Consider the following 21,570-nt stretch of genomic DNA (forward strand, 5'->3'; position numbering starts at 1 on the left):
AAGGAGGCAGATTATTATCTCAATGGTGTTAGGTTAGGTAAGGGGGAGGTGCAGTGAGACCTGGGTGTCCTTGTACACCAGTCACTGAAAGTTGGTGTGCAGGTACAGCAGGCAGTGAAGAAAGCTAATGGCATGTTGGCCTTCATAACGAGAGGATTTCAGTATAGGAGTAAAGGGGTTCTTCTGCAGTTGTATAGGGCCCTGGTAAGACCACATCTGGAGTATTGTGTACAGTTTTGGTCTTGTAATTTGAGGAAGAACATCCTTGTAATTGAGGCAGTGCAGCGTAGGTTCACGAGATTGATCCCTGGGATGGCGGGACTGTCATATGAGGAAAGATTGAAAAGACTAGGTTTGTATTCACTGGAGTTTGGAAGGATGAGAGGGGATCTTATAGAAACATATAAAATTCTAAAAGGACTGGACAAGCTAGATACAGGAAAAATGTTCCCAATGTTGGGCGGGGCGAGTCCAGAACCAGGAGCCACAGTCTTAGAATAAAGGGGAGGCCATTTAAAACTGAGGTGAGAAAAAACTTTTTCACCCAGAGTTGTGAATTTGTGGAATTCTCTGCCAGAGTGCAGTGGAAGCCAAATCACTGGATGGATTTAAGAGAGTTAGATAGAGCTCTAGCGGCTAGTGGAGTCAAGGGATATGGGGAGAAGGCAGGCACGGGTTAATGATCGGGGACGATCAGCCATGATCACAATGAATGGCGGTGCTGGCTCGAGGGGCCGAATGGCCTCCTCCTGCACCTATTTTCTATGTTTCTATGTCTATGTTTCTATAGTATCCAGGGTGACTTGGTAATTTGGATTCACAACTATCTTACACAAAAACAGAGGATAAGTCTCAAAGGAAGGGAATGGTGAAAGAATATGGTGACACTAATGGGCTGATATAGGTTTATTTCATTACAAGGAGTGTTGTGGAGAAAGCAGATAAACTTGGAGCCTGGATTGATGATTTTGTGGCCATTGTGGAAATGTGGTTGCAGAAGAGTCATGACATGCAGCTCAATGTTTTGAAGTATTCAACGTGATCGAGAGGGAGGCAAAGGAGGTGGAAGAGTTGCGCTATGATCAGGGAGATTGTCACGGCAGCACTCAGGACAAACTGGAGGGTTCGTCCACTGAGGTGGTATGTGTGGCGCTTAGAAAGGTGCAAGCACTAAGATTGTACCATGTCCCATGTGTGTCCCTCCCTCCATCCATATTTCTTCATCTGTGCACAATTCACAGCTCTTCAATCCTTTTGTCTCACATCTTATTTCTTTTGACAACTCCCATATCAACGCCCCCCCCCCCCCTTGCCTACAAATCAGTCTGAAGAAGGGTCTAGACCCGAAATTTCACCTATCCATGTTCTCCACAGATGCTACCTGACCCGCTGAGTTACGCTTGGACTTTGTGTCCTTTTTATTAAAAATAGAGAAACAGACATGTAGACAGATTATCGAAAGATGCCAAAGCAACAGTGTTGTCTTAGTGGGTAATTTTAACTTTCCCAATGGGACTGCTCAGTGCCAAAGACTTAGACGGGGTAAAGCCATGGGCATTGCCGATCTGGACTTCAGCAGGACATTTGATGTTTGTGGTTTATATATACAATTTGGAAGAAAATATACAAAGCTTGATTAGTGAGCTTGCTGATGACACTAAAGTGGGTGCTTTCGTAGACAGCAAAGATAGTTATCAAAAATTACAAGTGATTTTTAAATGCTGTTATAGTATCTGCCTCAACTACCTAATCTAGCAGCTCGTTCCATATACAGTGCCTTCCATAATGTTTGGAACAAAGATCCATCATTTATTTATTTGGCTCTATATTCCACAATTTGAGATTTGTAATAGAAAAAAAATCACATGTGGTTAAAGCACACATTGTCGGATTTTATTAAAGGCCATTTTTATACATTTTGATTTCACCATGTAGAAATTACAGCTGTGTTTATACATAGTCCCCCCCATTTTAGGGCACCACAATGTTTGGGACAAATGGCTTCACAGGTCTTTGTAATTGTTCAGGTGTGTTTAATTGCCTTCTTAATGCAGGTGTAAGAGAGCTCTCAGCACCTCATCTTTCCTCCAGTCTTTCCAGTCACTGAAAGTATGCATGCAGGTACAGCAGGAGCAGGCAGTGAAGAAAGCTAATAGCATGTTGGCCTTCATAACAAAAGGAGTTGAGTATAGGAGTAAAGAAGTCCTTCTGCAGTTGTACAGGGCCCTAGTGAGACCACACCTAGAGTATTGTGTGCAGTTTTGGTCTCCAAATTTGAGGAAGGGTATTCTTGCTATTGAGGGAGCACAGCGTAGGTTCACGAGGTTAATTCCCGGGATAGCGGGACTGTCGTATGTTGAAAGAATGGAGCAACTGGGCTTGTATACACTGGAATTTAGAAGGATGAGGGGATCTTCAAGTCAAGTCAAACAAGTTTATTTGTCACATACACGATGTGCAGTGAAATGAAAGTGCCTGCAGATTGTGCAAAAAAAGAATTACAATTACAGCATATAAATTAAAATTAATACAGAAAAGAAAAATTTAGCCCTGGAGTTATAATAGTTAACAATCCTGATGGCCTGTGGGATGAAACTCCGTCTCATCCTCTCCGTTTTCACAGCATGACAGCGGAGGCGTTTGCCTGACCGTAGCAGCTGGAACAGTCCTTTGCTGGGGTGGCAGGGGTCCCTCATAATCTTGCTTGCTCTCGATCTGCACCTCCTGATGTATAGGTCCTGCAAGGGAGCGAGTGTAGTTCCCATGGTGCGTTCTACTGAACGCACTACTCTCTGCAGGGCCTTCCTGTCCTAGGCAGAGCTGTTCCCAATCCAGACTATGATGTTGCCGGACAGGATGCTCTCTACAGCCCCAGAGTAGAAGTATTGAAGGATCCTCAGAGACACTCTGAATTTCCTCAGCTGTCTAAGGTGGTAAAGGTGCTGCTTTGCCTTACCCACCAGTGCGGCAATGTGTGTTGTCCATGTCAGATCCTCTTTGATGTTGACCCCCAGGTACTTAAAGCTGCTCACCCTATCCACAGCAGACCCATTTATTTCCAGTGGTGTGTACATCCTTGGATGTTGAGCCCTTCTAAAGTCCACAATCAGCTCCTTAGTTTTTTTGACATTCAGGAGGAGGCTATTGTCCTGACACCAGAGTGCCAGATCAGCCACCTCATCGTTGTTGGAGATCCGGGCCATCACCACAGTGTCATCAGTAAACTTGATGATGGAGTTTGAGCTGAACTTAGCCACACAGTCATGTGTGTACAGGGAGTACAGTAGGGGGCTAAACACATAAGATTAGTAAAGGATTGCACATGCTAGAGGCAAGAAACATGATCCCGATGTTGGGGTAGTCCAGAACCAGGGGCCACAGCTTAAGAATAAGGGGTAGACCATTTAGAATGGAGATGAGGAAAAATATTTTCACTCAAAGAGTTGTGAATCTGTGGAATTCTCTGCCTCAGAAGGCAGTGGAGGCTAATTTTCTGGATGCTTTCAAGAGAGTTAGATGGAGCTCTTAAAGATAGCAGCCTCAAGGAATTGTAAGAAAACAATTGCAGATGCTGATACAAATCGAAGGTATTTATTTCACAAAATGCTGGAGTCACTCAGCAGGTCAGGCAGCATCTCAGGAGAGATGGAATGGGTGACGTTTCGGGTCGAGACCCTTCTTCGGCCTCAAGGAATATGGGGAGAAGGCAGGAACGGGGTTCTGATTGTGGATGATCAGCCACAATCACAGTGAATGGCGGTGCTGGCTCGAAAGGCCGAATGGCCTTCTCCTGCACCTATTTGTCTATTGTTTCCATCACTGTTGGAAACTTTTATCACTGTTTATCAACATGAGGACCAAAGTTGTGCCAATGAAAGTCAAAGAAGCCATTATGAGACGGAGAAACAAGAATAAAACTGTTAGAGCCATCAGCCAAACCTTCGGCTTACCAAAATCAGCTGTTTGGAACATCATGAAGAAGGAAGAGAGCACTGGTGAGCTTACTAATCGCAAAGGGACTGGCAGGCCAAGGACGATCTCCACAGCTGATGACAGAAGAATTCTCTCAATAATAAAGAAAAATCCCCAATCACCTGTCCGACAGATCAGAAACACTCTTCAGGAGTCAGGTGTTGATCTGTCAATGATCACTGTCCACAGAAGACTTCATGAACAGAAATACAGAGGCTACACTGCAAGATGCAAACCACAGGTTAGCTGCAAAAATAAGATGGCCAGGTTACAGTTTGCCAAGAAATACTTAAAGGAGCAACCACAGTTCTGGAAAAAGGTCTTTTGGACAAATGAGACGGAGATTAACTTGTATCAGAGTGATGGGAAGAGCAAAGTATGGAGGAGAGAAGGAACTGCCCAAGATCCAAAGCATACTACCTTATCTATGGAACACGGTGGTGGGGGTGTTATGGCCTGGACATGTATGGCTGCTGAAGGTACTGACTCACTTATCTTCATTGATGATACAACTGCTGATGGTAGTAGCATAATGAATTCTGAATTCACATCCTATCTGCTCAAATTCAAATTCAAACAAATGCCTCAAAACGCATTGGCCGGCGGTTCATTCTACAGCAAGACAATGATCCCAAACATACTGCTAAAACAACAAGGGAGTTTTTCAAAGCTAAAAAATGGTCAATTCTTGAGTGGCCAAGTCAATCACCCGATCTGAACCAAATTGAGCATGCCTTTTATATGCTGAAGAGAAAACTGAAAACTAGCCCCCAAAACAAGCATAAGCTAAAGATGGCTGCAATACGGGCCTGGCAGAGCATCACCAGAGAAGACACCCAGCAACTGGTGATGTCCATAAATCAGTCTTCAAGCATTCAATGCATGCAAAGGATATGCAACAAAATACTAAACATGACTACTTTCATTTACATGATATTGTTGCGTCCCAAACATTATGGTGCCCTGAAATGTGGGGACTATGTATAAACACTGCTGTAATTTCTACATGGTGAAACCAAAATGTATAAAAATGGCCTTTATTAAAATCTGACAATGTGCACTTTAACCACGTGATTTTTTTCTATTACAAATCTCAAATTGTGGAGTACAGAGGCAAATAAATAAATGATGGGTCTTTGTCCCAAACATTATGGAGGGCACTGTACCTACAAACCTCTGTGTGGAACAAATAGCTCCTCGGGTTCCTATTAAATCTTTCTTCTATCACCTTAAACCTGTCCTCTGGTTCTTGATTCCCCTTCTCTGAGCAAAAAATTTTTTTTTTTTAAATGTATACACCTCTATAAAGATCACCTCTGTCTTGTGAGCTCCTGGGATATGACCTTGAAAAGGCCATCAAAAAGGCTAAAAGACAATTCTGTTCTAAACTGGAGGATGAGGTGGAAGACAAAAGCAGGAGGCAGCTCAAGCGATAGCAATGAATCACTCCCAGACGAGCTCAATGTATTGTATCCACGCTTTGAGAGGGAGAACACTGATGTGCCTTCCCAGGCCCCCATAACCCCTGATGGTATTACAATCTCAGTCACAGAGGCAGATGTCAGATGATCCTTCGGGAGGCCAAACCCTTGAAAACACCTGAACCAGATGGTATACCTGGTCCTGTCCTTAAAACCTAAGCAAACTGGCTGGAGTTTTTAAGGACATCTTCAACCTTTCATTACTGAGGTTTGAGGTTCCCACCTACTTTAAAAGGTAAATACCTGTTCCCAAGAAGAGTAAGGTGACATGCCTCAATGACTTCTGACCAGTGGCACTAACAGAGGATATGACCGCACTAGCTCTCCACTCTACACTGAACCACTTGGGCAATAAAAACACATATGACTGTTGTTCATAGACTGCAGCTCAGCATTCACCATCATTCCCTGCAAATTGCTTACGAAGATCACGGAACTGGGTCGCTGCACATCCCTCTGCAACTGACAATTACGCACCATTGAACTGGACCCTCGATTTCGCCATCAACAGAACAAAATCTACTCAAATTGGCAGCAACACTCTGAGTGCAGAGGTGCCTCCCACATGCAGCTTGTGGAAGCTTCAGGCATGTGTTTGTATTTAATTCGTGTTTTGACAGTTTAAAAATAACAGCGGACCTAAACATAATTCTAGGGTATAGACATTAATTTTTGATGGATAATAACTCCACAAAAGCCACATCTACTGTCAATTGTGCAAACCGAGAAACTTAAGCTCAGATAGACACAAACTGCTGAAGAAGCGGAACATCACTCATTCCATCTCTCCAGAGATGCTGCCTGTCCCGCTGAGTTACTCCAGCATTTTGTGTCTATCTTCGATTGAAACCAGCATCTGCAGTTCCTTCCTACACAACTTCTCAGAGTTGTTGGTGTCGCCATGTTGGGTCTGTTCCAATGCTGTGTGACTCCATGAAAGTACATATACCTTGGAATATCAGTTCTGCGGCAACAAGATAAATAGCGGATTCTGGAATCCTGAGCAAAATCAACCTGCTGGAAGAACTCAATAGGTCAAACATCATCCGTGGAAGACAAGGAATGATCAACAGATGCAAGATGACGAACGGAAACATCAACAACGCTTTTGCCTCCACAGATACTGTATGACCTGCTGAGTTCCTCTAGGATTTTGATTTTTGTAATAGTTCTGCAACCACTGGTGGCTCTCCATTTAACCATTCTCTCAAGTGTGAGTTAAGAATAAGTTCCAAGCTCTTCCACATCTGGTGTCACTTTCCTCTTATTCTGGCAGTGCCCAAAGTTCACAAGCTAAATGGTGCCTGGCGTCTGACAACACCAGGTGCTACTGATGACGATCGAAAGCCTAATGCTTTGGATATCTTGGTTATATATTTAAATATTTTTTTAAAAAGGTCAGCATCATAAATGTTCAATACAGGAATGAGAACAATGCTTCAGAAATAAAGCAATTTGAAAGTCCTGTGATCTTTAGTGCTTCTTCCTACTCAAGATCTGATTCTATTTTATAATTGGGCAATATTATTTAAACTCTATGTCATACAGCTTTTTAAGGACTCATTATACAGGTGTTCAAGATTGCTAAAAAACTTTCAAATTCTAAACAAAAACATTAGCTTTCATCGTGATATTACCTGCTGATAAAATATAAATTACTTGAAAGCTATAGTAATAAGTTCAGTCTTCTGCCAAATCACCTTTACTATAGAGACACCAGAAACTGCAGTTGCTGGAATCTTGAGCAAACGACAATGTGCGGGAGGAACTCAACGGGTCAGGCAGCATCTGTGGTCGGAATGAACAAACAACGTTTCGGGTCAGGACCGGTCAGACTGAAAAGACGCCGCCGAGTTTCTCCTGCACTGTTTTATTCATCTTTACTCCATGCCTCACTTCATAAGTGCTACGAAGGGCAGATGAAATGAAAGATATCACAATCTTTTTAACCACATAAGAAGCAATGCTGCAACTCTGCCTATGCCACTTGGTAAAGAGGTATCCAGCTTCGCACTGCTTTCAAACTCCGGTTTGTTGGAGAAGTGCAGCGTGTAGGGGAAGTGTGAATCTTTGGCTTGGGAGTCTTCGGCGAGGAAGCCAAGGCAAAGAGGTTAATACAGAGGAATACAGGAGCATACGGTACAGTCTACTCTTGTGTGAGTCTTGTGACATTTTTTCTTTCTTGGTTTAGGGCAGTGGTAATGGCAGGTGCACCTCCTGCAGGATGTGGAAGTCAGGGAAACTGCTGGTGTCCCTGATGACTACACCCATGGGAACTGTATTCAGGTGCAGCTCCTGACAGGCCATGTTAGGGAACTGAAGCTGCAGCTAGATGACCTCAGGACCATCTAGGAGAATTAAGTGTTTTTTTTTTGGATTTGACACACGTATGGCCCAGGAAGGAAAATAGACAGGGAGAGCAGGTGACCCCTGTGATCATCCCTTTTTAAAACAAGGCTGTGTATCTGAGGCACAGTGAGGAAGGGTGATGTCAGAGAGCCATAGTGGTAGGTGACGCTTTAGTTAAGGGGGTTGATCTAGTCGTGGGAAAGTGGTTGAAGTGTTCATGGATGAGCCTTTCGGGACTAGCGACCATTGTTCTATTAGCTTTATTCACAAAATGCTGGAGTAACTCAGCAGGTCAGGCAGCATCTCGGGAGAGAAGGAATGGGTGACGTTTCGGGTCGAGATGAGTCATGGATAAAGACAGGGCAGGCACATAAGTAAAAATTCTAAATCGGGGCAAGGCGAACACTGGTGGTATTAGACAGGAACTTGCTCAAGTTTATTGGAGCAGGTTGCTTGCAGGAAAAGGAACATCCAGAAAGTGGGATGCTTTTAAAAGTGTGGTGACTAGAGTTCAGGGTATCCATGTTCCTGTTCCCAAAGGACAAGGCAGGTGGGTGTAAATAAGCTTGGGTGACGAGAGAAATTGAGGCTTTGGTCAAGAAAAAGGTGGCAGCATGGGACAGGTGTAGGCAGCTGGGATCAAGTGCATTCCTGAGTAAATTTGGAAACTGAGCACGCAAAAGGAGGAAATCAGCAGGGCCAAAATGGGACAGGAGATAGCCCTGGAAGATAATATTAAGGATAATCCAAAACGATTTTGTAAGTACATTGAGGGGAAAAGGGTAACCAAAGGGAATTGAGCCTCTCAGGAATCAAAATGGTCATCTCCCACAGGAGATGGACAAGGTTCTCAATGAGTATTTATCCCCTGTTTTCATCGTGAAGACATGAAAACTGGGAAACTTGGGCAGTCAATGAAAGCAGCTCGAGGGCAGTCAGTATTATGGTCGACGAGGTGCTGAATGTCCTAACACATACGGAAGTAGACAAATCCAGGCTTGATCAGATATATCCAAAGACATTGTGGGAAGCTGGAGAAGAAATTGCAATTGAGGTGATCTGACAGAGGTGTATAAGACCATGAGGGGAACAGATAAGGTAAATGCATAGTGACTTTTACCTAGGGTAGGAAAATCAAAAACCAGAGGACATAGGTTTACGGTCAGAGGCGAGAGATTTAATAGGAATCTGAGGGGCAACCTTTTCACACAGGGGTGGTGGGTACATGGAATGAGCTGCCAGAGGAGCTAGTTGAGATAGAAACTATAACAACATTTAAAAGATATTTGGACAGGTACATGGATTGGAAACGTTTAGAGGGATATGGGCCAAACACAGGGAGGTGGAACAAGTGTAGATGGGGTATGTTGATCGGCAAGATCAAGCTGGGCTGGAGGCCCCGTTTCCATGCTGTGCGACTCTACGACATCACAAATAAGTCATTCAGTTTCCTTTGTTTTAAAGAAAACAAACACTGTCCAATTTTGCCTCATGGCTAATATCTTTGCAGTCCTGTTGCCTCTTCATAACTCCCTTCTGCATCTCCTCCAGTACCAGCTCGTCTTTTGCACATTTCCTGCAATGTGACGACTAGAATTGTATGTTATGCTGAGCTGTGGTCTAACTAATATCGACATGGCATGCAGAAGTATATCTTTCATATGAAAACCTACCAAAAGGTTTGTTGCCAGAAAAATACGGTCTACTTATTGAACCTATGTACTATTGTAAATTGGACACAGAATTTCCTGATAATGACCTGTAAATTATTTTGCGACAAACTGCTAGTCATTACATCACAACGGGCAATCCTCTCCTGCGAGGCATTCATCCTGCAACGACACAAAAAGCATCTTCACCAGCATCCACAGCTAACAGTGAAATTAACTCAAAATAACAGAACTCCCAAAGTGACAATAAAATTATTTGAATTTCCAGGAATGATTACATTTAATTTGAATTATCCCGAGTACAGATGAAACCTGCTTTTGGACTTTTAAAAATATTAGGTACGCATAAACACTATGTAATTTGAATGTTGAATATTTTGTAATTTTCTTAGAAAATCTGGTATTACCTCTGGTGGTTCTTTAGGTGTGCTGTTGGAAAGATAGTCATCATCTTCCTCCTCCTGTATTTGTTCAAAGGTACGTTTCTTGGCCTTTTTCTCGGTTGCTTATAGGAAGCAAAAGAAAATTAAAAATTAAAAAGCAGTAAGTTAATAAAATATGGGTGATCTTGCTGGCTAAAGATTATTTATACGTACAAAGAATCTGCTTAAGTTGGTCAATGAAATTGTTCTCATAAACCATCCTCTCATGCCAAATAGCTAATACTCTTTCCAAGTGCTTCTTGCAATTCTCATCAGATTCACTGTCAAGCAAGGAAAAGAAACATTGAATTAGAGTAAATTTGACCCCAAGGACACTAATCTACATCTAGTGCAGCTAGATACATTGGCCTTCAACACACTCATTTCAATGGAGATGACCAAATTTGGAAATTGTAGATAGTATCATTTCAATGTTGGATAGATCACACTTGCTACATGGTTAAAGACAAAGGATTTCCCATTGTTTTCATTAGAAAACAGTAAAATGTCAATGATCAGTTTGTTCAGAATTAGAGATTGAGATTACAAGTGATCCAATGATGCAGGAAGTGTGGTTTGTAATCCTAGAGATTAGTCTGTACTACGATTTTCTTTAATGCAAAGCTTTGTCACCAAATGCGAGTTGAAGAAATGAATATTATATCTCTCTACTTTGCTTTAAACATATTTATTTCATGAGAGCAAACATTATTCTGCATCTCAAATTTGTGGGAGGTGTTTTGTGATATCTTTGAGGGTGATTTCTGTTCTCTGAATGGCCATAATGTCGAGCTCATCTGTAGTAATGAAGAAACATACAAAAACTTTGATTTTACCTCATCATTAAAAATTTAAATCTGATGGCCTCCTATTTACATTGCCTGCATATTTTGAAATTTAATCTCAGCCATTATAACTTGGATTCTATTCTGAAACTGATCAATAAAAATAATTGGCAAGACCAATTTTTCGCATTTTCCCAAATTGAATTGCCAACAAATTTGAAAGCATTGGAAAAACAAAAAAAATGTTGCTGGAATCCTGAAGGAAACACAAAGTGTTGGAGATGCTCAGAAAGTCAGCTAGCATTTATGGAAAAATGGTTAATGTTTCAGGTCAATGGTCCATAAGAAAACTGACAAAGATGTGGGAGCAGAGAAGGGGAAGGATGAAGAGAACAGCAGAAGTTGTCTATGATACATATAAAATTATAAAAGGACTGATCAAGCTAGATGCAGGAAAAATGTTCCCAATGTTGGGGGTGTCCAGAACCAGGGGCCACAGTCTAAGAATAAAGGGGAGGCCATTTAAAACTGAGATGAGAAAAAACTTTTTCACCCAGAGAGTTGTGAATTTGTGGAATTCTCTGCCACAGGAGGCAGTAGAGGCCAATTAACTGGATGAATTTAAGAGTGTGAGATAGAACTCCAAGAGCTTGCGGAATCAAGGATTAGGCGGAGAAGGCAGGCACGGGTTACGGTTATGGATTATCAGCCATGAATTGCGGTGCTGGCTCGAAGGGCTAAATGGTCTCCTCCTGCACCTATTTTCTATGTTTCTATGATAGTGCAGAAATTAGATTGTCCAACTAACATAATTGCCTTCAGTGCCATCTCAGAGAGAGAAATGAATGCATGATAACAATGGCTGGAGGCAGTATGGATTAAAGAAAATAATCCTGGAACTCTGTTCTTACACACAATAAAGCCCAAAGCAAGTACAAAAATAGGGGCTTATCTCCTGCCTAGGCATGTGGCACTATTCAGGATACTATATTGAATTCAACTATTTCTGATGACCAAAGAAAGACACAAAATGCTGGAGTAACACAGCGAGACAGGCAGCATCCCTTATATCCAGAGATGCTGCCTGTCCTGCTGAATTACTCCAGCATTTTGTGTCTATCTTTAGTTTAAACCAGCATCTGCAGTTCCTTCCTACAATATTTCCGATAACCTGTATTTTTCAGTTTGTGTCAGAACAGGACTATTCTGCATATTAGTCAAAGAAGCATCCTGCAAGGCATAGTGTCCTGTACATTTTGCAGGCTTTGGATCTCAAAGCCTTTGGAATGTCCTGGTAGTTTGTGAAATCCTGCCACTGTGAAAAACTCTGGAATTGTTTCAATTATATCTAACAGACATTGACAAACTGTTTACATGAATTTAGTCAAAATAATTTGGAAAAAGTGAAAATGTCTCATCTAAATAGCTTTTTATGACAGTTGAAGTTAAATAGGTAAACTACCACCACTGTGACAGATAGCCATTGATGTCAATACAGATAGTGAGATGCATGTGACCTTTCGGCTCAGCAGATCAGTCATACAGCATGAAACAAGCCCATCGGCCCAACTTGCCCATGCCGACCAACAAGCCCCATCTACTCTCGTCCCACCTGCTTAGTTCTGGTGCACATACTTTTAAACCTATTCTATCCTTGTACCCGCCCAAATGTTTTTTAAAAAATTCCAAGTTCGTAGCTCCCTGAAAGTGGAAGCGTATGTAGATTGAGTGGTAAAGAAGGCTTATGGTATAATGTAAGAAAAAAGAACGGTAGCTTCTGGCTTATACCAAAGCTAGACACAAAATGCTGGAATTGGTTTACCGACCTTTAGTGGAGGGAGCGGGGAAGGTGGGGGTGGGGGGGGGGAGGAAGAAGGAGGGGAGGGGGGTGGGGAGTGATTCTGGAAGTTACCTAAAACCAGAGAAATCAATATTCGTACCGCTTGGTGAAATATGAGGTGCTGTTCTGCCAATTTAAATGTGGTCTCATTCTGGCAATGGAGGTGGCCCAGGACAGAAAGGTCAGTATGGGGAAAGGGGAGTTAAAATGTTTAGCCATCAGGAGATCCAGTAGGCCTTGGCAGACCGAGCGCAAGAGTTCAGCGAAACAGTCGCCGAATCTACGCTTTGTCTTGTCAGTGCACAGGAGCTCACGTCGGGAACACCAGATGCAGTAGTTGAGGTTAGAGGAGGTGCATGTGATCCCCCGTCTCATCCGGAAGGACTGTTGTAGTCCCTGGATGGAGCCAAGGTAGGAGGTACAAGGACAGGTGTTTATATCTCCCACAGTTGCAGAGGAAAGTACCTGAGGAGGGGGTGGTTTGGGTGGGAAAGGATGAGTGAACCAAGGAGTTGTGGAATTTTAGCTAATTTCTACCAACGCTCCCTTCCCCCTTCCACCAAAAGTCAGTTAACCTGTTCCACTGTTCGCAACGATGTATCCTTCTTGGGATTACACCATCCGTAGGCATCAATCAGCTGATCAGGGAATTTCCCTGTCAGTAATCATCTGTTGCTGACCCAGACTTATCCATTTTTTCCCCTTGCTTCGTCATTCCCCAACCACCCCCCCCCCCCCCCCCCCCAATTGCTATAATCAGTTTAAATAAAGGTCCTGACCCAAAACGTCACCCCCAGAGATGCTGCCTGACCTGCTGAGATACTCTAGCATTTTATGTCTATCATGGCCTATGGTATGTTTGCCTTAAAGTACAAGAGTCAAAGTCATAATGTGTTTTTTTAAAAGATCTGGTTAGGCTCCATTACTTCACAATATTTCAGGTTAAAGTATATAGGGAAAGATTGAAAAAGTTTCTGCAAGTTTGATGTTTCACAATTCACAGAAAGATTCTTTGGAAAAGATTACGTTAGTCATTTCACAATGGAAAAAATCAAGCTCACCTTTAACCATATCTTGCCACATTGTCAAATAAACTTTAATGTCGTGGATTTTACCTAAAAGCAGGCAGGTGTCATTGAATCACATTTTTACTGAACACGATGGTACCTTGAAACATGTGAAAATGAATCCACCAAAACTGGTGCAAAGTCCTTGGTAAATTCTGGTCCCTTTTTCTTGCTATTCTGAATCACATCATTTGCCAGATAAAGGAAGGTCAGTTTTCTACTTGGTTTAGCTGTGGACAAAATAAAGGTAAACGACCTTTAGTTCAAACAAACAATTTCTTTAACATACAAAAATGTCCAACCTGCAACAATAACTAATGCCATTATTTTGTATTTAAAGTTTTGATTTTTTGACACTGCAACAAACCAGCATACAGAATAATGGCAAACTCAAAGAGCATTTGGCCAAGTGCTAGAAATCAGGGCAGTTCCGGTGTATAGTTATTTTCTCATTCTGGAAGGAAATGTTGTACCCTTCCTCCCCCATGTGGCATTTTATAAAAAGCTTTCAGAAAGTGCCAACACATATCAACTGTTTTACCATTAACTATCCTGTCAGCTACAATATCCTCAATAATAGATTCTAGTATGCTAGATCAATGATTCTGTCGTCCTTTCTTTAAAATAAGGTTACATTTCTTGCATTGCAAAGTGGGAACTTTTCTGCAATCACTGGAAATGTGAAAGATGATAACCAATACATTCATTATTATCATAGCCATCTGATGACATGAATCCTAAGGATGCACATCATCAGGTCCAGGGATTTATCAACTTTCCGTGCCATTTAGTTCTCTAATAATATTTCTATCAATATGCAAGTTCTCCATTATTTCCCTGTGCCTTCTTCCACTTTATTTCCTTATTTCCCAATTTGTCCCAAACCAAGGACCATACTAACCTTCCTTTTCACAAATAAATTCTTGAGCCTTTTGTTCCTGATTATTCACATATTCTACATTCTTTATCAGCGCTGGTTTCGCTGAATTTTGCTATTTTCCTAATCATATCATATCATATCATATATATACAGCCGGAAACAGGCCTTTTCAGCCCTCCAAGTCCGTGCCGCCCAGTGATCCCCGTACATTAACACTATCCTACACCCACTAGGGACTAGCATATCATATCATATATATACAGCCGGAAACTTACAGGTCATTTTGGAAGCAACATTTTCAATAATCCAATACTTTGTAGGCCATTAATAGCACATTTTTCCTCTTGGGTTTTAACAGTTTAAAGGGACATACAGTATATTATTTGTAAACAGTTTATTAATTGTCATTGCCTGTTACTGCTGCATTTTTATTGTAGGTTTACTAATTTACCATAGCCATATTGCACTTCACACTTTCATAGTTTACTATGTTTGGATTTTAAACCCAGGTTTCAGGGCAAACTAAATCACAATCGTTTGAGTACATTTTTAAAAATAAATGATTATTTTTCCTTAAAGGTCTCTTAATCACTCAATTAATCACTAAACCTTTCACAATGGACAATATGAAATTTAAAATGGCTTGTTCCTTCATTGGCTCCTCCACATACTGATCTGGAAAACCATCTGTTATGCAATGGAGATATGTCCTTCACACAATTATTGTAATCTGATTTGCTCAGTCTATTTGTAGATTAAAATATTCCATAATTATCCCCATCAATTAACAAGCCACTCATTTCCTGGTTCATATCATCACTACTGCTTGGGGAGTTGTGATTCCCACCAACATTTTCTGTTCCTTCCTCATTCTGAAATTTGATGTGGGATTTGACTCCCTTTATCTCATTATCAGGGAAAATCGTTTCCATTCTGCCTTTTTCCTAAAAGTATCTCAGAATATTCAAATTCCCCAATCATAATCTTTGTAACGGCACTCATTTCCATTTGACCATTAAGTTACCTGTATTCTTGTGTATATTCAGATAAAAAGCTTTTCAATTTTAACTTAATTGCCCTTTAATGGCAGTTAATAAATATTCTTTCATCCTAAAGAAATGACCATTGCTCCACCTATTGCCCTCCTTACGTTACCTACCAGATAAAACCCTTAGATTTTTAGTTGTGCTGAAGAATGTGACCTGAAACTTGAACTGTTTCTCCTTCCAAAGTTCCTGACCTGCTGAGTTTTTAACGGCATTGTTATTATTTCAATTTTGTCTTTTAATATCTTTCCCTGGCCTGACTCTAATGGGAGGCATATGTTAAGCCATTACAATGGGTAATGATAGCCAGAGATTGTTTTGTTTATTTTCTTTCATTTTAAATTTCCTTCCGCTAGAACGCCCTTCCCGACCATTTAGGTTAAAGCCTAAACTCTTATTCAATTCACACGAGTCCAACAGTTATGTGCAAGTGCAGCCTGTCCAAAACAATTCCCTCTTTTTCAAACAATAGACAATAGGTGCAGGAGTAGGCCATTCGGCCCTTCGAGCCAGCACCACCATTCAATGTGATCATGGCTGATCATTCTCAATCAGTACCCCGTTGCCTTTGACCTATGCACCTTGAAACACATTTATACCACACCAAACTTTGAACCATGCATTCATATCTGATCTTATAGTGCTATGCCAATTTGCACTTGACATCAGTAGAAATCCAGCAAATATTATCTTAAGGTTCTATTTTTTGATTTAATATATAAAGTCACACCATCGTCTTTATTCCAAAGTCCCTTGTTCATTAAAATTCACATTCAGTACACTCCATGCTACAATAAAACACATTGCACATTGGTAGATCCCACATTTTTATACGTAGGTACCACAAAATCCAAGTCAATTCATTTCAGTTCACCGGTTCTAACTAGTTAGAGCAGGGGGACGGCAACCTTGTTCTGCATAGGGGCCAGGACCCATGCATGTGAGCGGATGGCAGGCCACATCTATCGCCCCGGCTTGTCGGGCGGGCTACTGAAGCGCACCTTGCTGAGGATCTGGCCGTCGATCGCCTCCACCCGCTTCTTCTTCATGTGCTCCATGTCCACGGTGGTGCAGGTGGAGTGCGGCTGGCCCAGCAACACAGCATCCAGGGCGAGGAGCAGCAGCCGAGCGCGCATCGTACACCGCACAAAGACCAACATGAAACGTTAGTGTCTAGATGACGGAAAAAAAGTGGCGGAAGTCTAGATGACAAGGAAAAAAAATTGCCAGCGGGCCGGATGATTTTGGGTTACGGGCCGGATGCGGCCCACAGGCCATAGGTTGCCGACTTCTGAGTTAGAGCTACCTGTGAGACAATCAGGCTAAAGGCTATTTGTTTACCACTCACTGTTGCTTTCCCACGGCAAATAAAAACTACAAGATGAAGAAAATCTTGTAAGAAAAGAAAACAAATGTATAAAATCAATCACCCCGTTTACATATCTCACAGATGTTTGAGAAGCCAAATCCTGGGAATTGTGAACACAGCCCTTCAATATAGAAGCATATTAAGGTAAATCTTTTTTTTTTAAAGTGATATTGTTCTCAACACACAAAAGGCAGATATCAAAGCCTTGGTAAAGGTGCATAATAGATTTGCTAAGATGGGTGAAAGATTAAGCTATGTGGTAAGATATGGGGATATGGTATCGTTCTCCTCAGAACAGAAAAAAATAACAGATATTCAAACTTATGAAGGGTTTTATGAAACAAAGATAATTATTTTTGACCAGCAGCAACCTGAGGATTTAATGGCCTCCATTTCACAATATTTTAATGACCTCCATGTAGTAATATGTAAGAAATGGAATGACAAACAAAACCTGGCCTCCAGTCCTCACAAAAGATCTTCAATCCACAATGTAAATATCAGATATACTATACATAAATACAATCAAGTTAAACTGAAGTACAATCGATAGAGCAAAGAGGAAGATACAGAGTGTAGAATGGAGTTCTCTGCATTGTAACATATCAGTACCAGACAAAATTATATGTCCACAATGGGATAGTGATGAAGGGGATAGAATCTGAGCTTATAGAAGGACCATTTACAAGGCTGATAACAGAGGAGACGAAGCTGTTCCCGAGCGTGGTAGTGCGCACTTTCAAGTTTCTATACCTTCTGCTGGACGGGAGCAGGGAGAACGATGAATCACTCGGGTGGGACAAGTCTTTGATTATGTTGGCTGCTTTTTCGAGGCAATGTGGTGCAGATGGAGACAACTAAAAAATTATACTTCATTGCATAGCTGCTGCTTGACCTACTTAGCATTTCCAGCATTTTCTGTATTTACAGTGCCCTCCATAATGTTTGGGACAAAGACCCATCATTTATTTATTTGCCTCTGTACTCTACAAATTTAGATTTGTAATAGAAAAAAAAAAGAAGGAAAAAAAATCGCATGTGGTTAAAGAGCACATTGTCAGATTTTAATAAAGGCCATTTTTATACATTTTGGTTTCACCATGTAGACATTACAGCAGCGTTTATACCAAAGATAATAGAGCGGAGCAAGATAGACCACTCCGTCGAAATCACCTATACTGAAGTGTAGTACGCAAAGGGGTCATTTTAGTAAGCAAAACCTGCCATTCGCTATGCCTCTCGCAGTGTAATCAGTGTTTTGGGGGAACAGTATGTGTGATGATACCATTAAAATGCAGAATATATCTCATCTATCAATTCACAGATTTTTGTTATTTTTCTTTTAAAATGTTTCTGCAAGTTTCTGCCTACTAAAATCGTGCCATGAAATACTACGGTTTTAAGGGTCGAGTGGTCTATCTTGCTCCTCACGTATCTTTGGTTTATACATAGCCCCCCCCCCCCTTTCAGGGGACCATAATGTTTGGGACACAGGGCTTCACAGGTGTTTGTAATTGCTCAGGTGCGTAATAATAGCCTCCTTAATACAGGTATAAGAGAGCTCTCAGAACCTATTCTATCCCCCGGTCTTTCCATCACCTTTATCAACATGAGGCCCAAAATTGTGCTAATGAAAGTCAAAGAATCCATTATGAGACTGAGAAACAAGAGTAAAACTGTTAGAGACATCAGCCAAACCTTCGGCTTACCAAAATCAACTGCTTGGAACATCATTAAGAAGAAAGAGAGCACTGGTGAGCTTACTAATCGCAAAGGGACTGGCAGGCCAAGGAAGACCTCCACAGCTGATGAAAAAATAATTCTCTCTATAATAAAGAAAAATCCCCAAACACCTGTCCGACAGTTCAAAAACACTCTTCAGGTTTCAGGTGTGGATTTGTCAATGATCACTGTCCACAGAAAACTTCATGAACAGAAATACAAAGGCTACACTGCAAGATGCACACCACTGGTTAGCCACAAAAATAGGATGGCCAGGTTACAGTTTGCCAAGAAGTACTTAAAAGAGCAACCACAGTTCTGGAAAAAAGGTCTTGGGGACAGATGAGACGAAGATTAACTTATATCAGGGTGATGGCAAGAGCAAAGTATGGAGGAGAGAAGGAACTGCCCAAGATCCAAAGCGTACCACCTCATCTGCGAAACATGGTGGTGGGAGTGTTATGGCCTGGGTATGTATGGCTGCTGAAGGTTCTGGGTCACTTATCTTCATTGATGATACAACTGCTGATGGTAGTAGCATAATGAATTCTGAATTCACATCCTATCTGCTCAAATTCAAACAAATGCTTCAAAACGCATTAGCCGGTGTTTCATTCTACAGCAAGACAATGATCCCAAACATACTGCTAAAGGAACAAAGGAGTTTTTCCAAGCTAAAAAAATGGTCAATTCTTGAGTGGCCAAGTCAATCACCCGATCTGAACCCAATTGAGCATGTCTTTTATATGCTGAAGAGAAAACTGAAGGGGACTAGCCCCCAAAACAAGTATAAGCTAAAGATGGCTGCAATACAAGCCTGGCAGAGCAGAGAAGTTACCCAGCAACTGGTGATGTCCATGAATCGCAAACGTCAAGCAGTCATTGCATGCAAAGGGTATGCAACAAACTACTAAACATGACTACTTTCATTTACATGACATTGCTGTGTCCCAAACATTATGGTGCCCTGAAATGGGGGGGGGGGGGGGACTATGTATAAATACTACTGTAATTTCTACATGGTGAAACCAAAATGTATAAAAATGGCCTTTATTAAAATCTGACAATGTGCACTTTAACGACGCGATTTTTCTATTACAAATCTCACATTGTGGAGTACAGAGGCAAATAATTAAATAATCACAATCACACTTTATTAACTAAATATGTTTTGCAACATATGAGGAATTTCATTTGCCAAACAGTCCTAACAATAAAAAGTAACAGGACACACAAAATCCATTTTAACATGACCATCCACCACAGTGACCCCTCCGCATTCCTCACTTTGATGGAAGGCGAAAAAAAGTTTCATCTCTCCCTTCTTTGTCCTCCAGCGGTCGGGGGCCTCTAACCTTCCATTGACAGGACGATCTTGATTGCCATAGCTGGCGGCGGGCCTTCCTCGTCGGGGCGATCAAGCTCCTGCATCGGGGGCTTGTCGAACTTTGTGCGGCTTGGAGCTCCCGACTTCGGTCCCAACTCGAGACTGCAGTGAGTGTCCTGCATGGGGTGGGAGTCGTTGTCCAGCAGCGATGTTATCTTTGCCACCATCCTCCTCTCTCTCACCGCCTGTACTGAGTCGAGGGGGCATTAACTAGGTTTTAAAAGTTTGCATATTTCAAACAATGAACACGTTTTATAATTGTTCTTTGATGAGTGTTATACTTTGCACATTCCCATTTAATCTTCATGAAGTTATATTAGAAGCATTTTCTGTAGCATATTTCAAATGTTAAGCCTCTGCATTGAATTTCCTTTGAATTAATGAACACATTTGTTTCCATGTAGAGGACAAACAATTAACTTGGTCCAGAATGAGTTAATTCTTTATGTAATGAACAGTTCATTACTTTTCTAAATTTTAACAATGGCAAAAAGCTTAAGCCTTTTGCCAATGTCTGGCCACTCTAAACCACTATGCACCTTAAGAAATTGTCTGTATGCATTAATTAGCTGCAAGCAACTTGCTTTGCAAGTTCAGGATTACAATATGGGTCTGCAACATTCAATTTACGAGGCTATCCAAAGTGGACTGACAGTATTGATAAGTTGGGGTGTACCCATGACATGCAGCAAGGTGATTATAAGGCAAGACAAGAACTGGCTGCTCTAAACAAACAAGAAACATTAATGTAACTCAATTAAAAAAGATGTCCGTGCCAAAAATGCCTAATAATGCACTTCCTCGTGACTCATCAGTATCTTGCATTTGTTCGTTTAGGCAGTCGCAAAGACCCACAGCGATATTTTGATTAGTTTTAAATATATAACGTGGAAACAGGCCCTTCAGACCACGGGTCCACACCAAGCAACAATCACCCATACACTATCCCAGATTTCTGCAAAGAAGATTGTGCAAGGTCATAAGGATGGCTGTGCCTTTGGCATATTAGCAACCAATCCAAAGATTGATAACAACGGTTCATCTAGTTCTAATCTTTCTGTGAATCTGAATTTGATGCAACCTAGTGGATTGTTAAGAGCATTTCAAAGGGCAGTTAAAAGTCTACTACATTGTTATGAGCATGACCAGAAAGAATATTTCCTTCCTTGAAGGACATTAGTGGACAATCTGTTAGTTTTACAATTACAAGATATAATCTAAGACCCTGGACCAGCACTCTAGATTCTCAGAACTCACTGTTAATTTCAAAACTGTGCAATTCTAATTATCGGAGGTAGGGAAGAGCTAGGGAATTCAGACAGGCAACATTACATTTGGTAAAATATGCCTCTGGCCGTCATCACCAGCACAGGTCAATTTTCTGATTAAAACAAATGGGATGGAACAGTGGTGTAATTAGCAAAGAGACTACCGGCTCACGGCACAAGTGGTCCATGTTCTAATTTGAACTCATTTATTATCCAAGGGAATTTTGTATATTCTGTATGGGTTTTCTTGGATACTGCAGTTTCTTCATACCAAAGACGTACGTACTGGTAGATAATTGGTCACTTGAAATT

The 21,570-nt window shown here is 41.3% G+C and overlaps 1 protein-coding gene across 9 annotated transcripts in view; it reads right to left on the reverse strand.

The window, feature by feature from the left end:
- LOC144604584 (regulation of nuclear pre-mRNA domain-containing protein 1A-like) overlaps positions 1-21,570 on the reverse strand; it is a 55,378-nt gene that overhangs the window by 24,948 nt on the left and 8,860 nt on the right. For all 9 annotated transcript variants that reach the window (XR_013548744.1, XR_013548748.1, XR_013548742.1 and 6 more), the window contains exons 2-4: positions 13,687-13,816; positions 10,069-10,175; positions 9,880-9,977 (exon numbers count right to left, since the gene is read on the reverse strand). Coding sequence is in view for 4 of the 9 variants with exons in the window: in XM_078419204.1 (XP_078275330.1) it covers positions 9,880-9,977; positions 10,069-10,175; positions 13,687-13,816 (335 nt within the window). In the remaining 5 variants the exon portion in view is untranslated. The remainder of the gene's footprint in view (positions 1-9,879; positions 9,978-10,068; positions 10,176-13,686; positions 13,817-21,570) is intronic.

The sequence above is a fragment of the Rhinoraja longicauda genome, chromosome 2, assembly GCF_053455715.1.
Source record: "Rhinoraja longicauda isolate Sanriku21f chromosome 2, sRhiLon1.1, whole genome shotgun sequence".
NCBI lineage: Eukaryota > Metazoa > Chordata > Chondrichthyes > Rajiformes > Arhynchobatidae > Rhinoraja > Rhinoraja longicauda.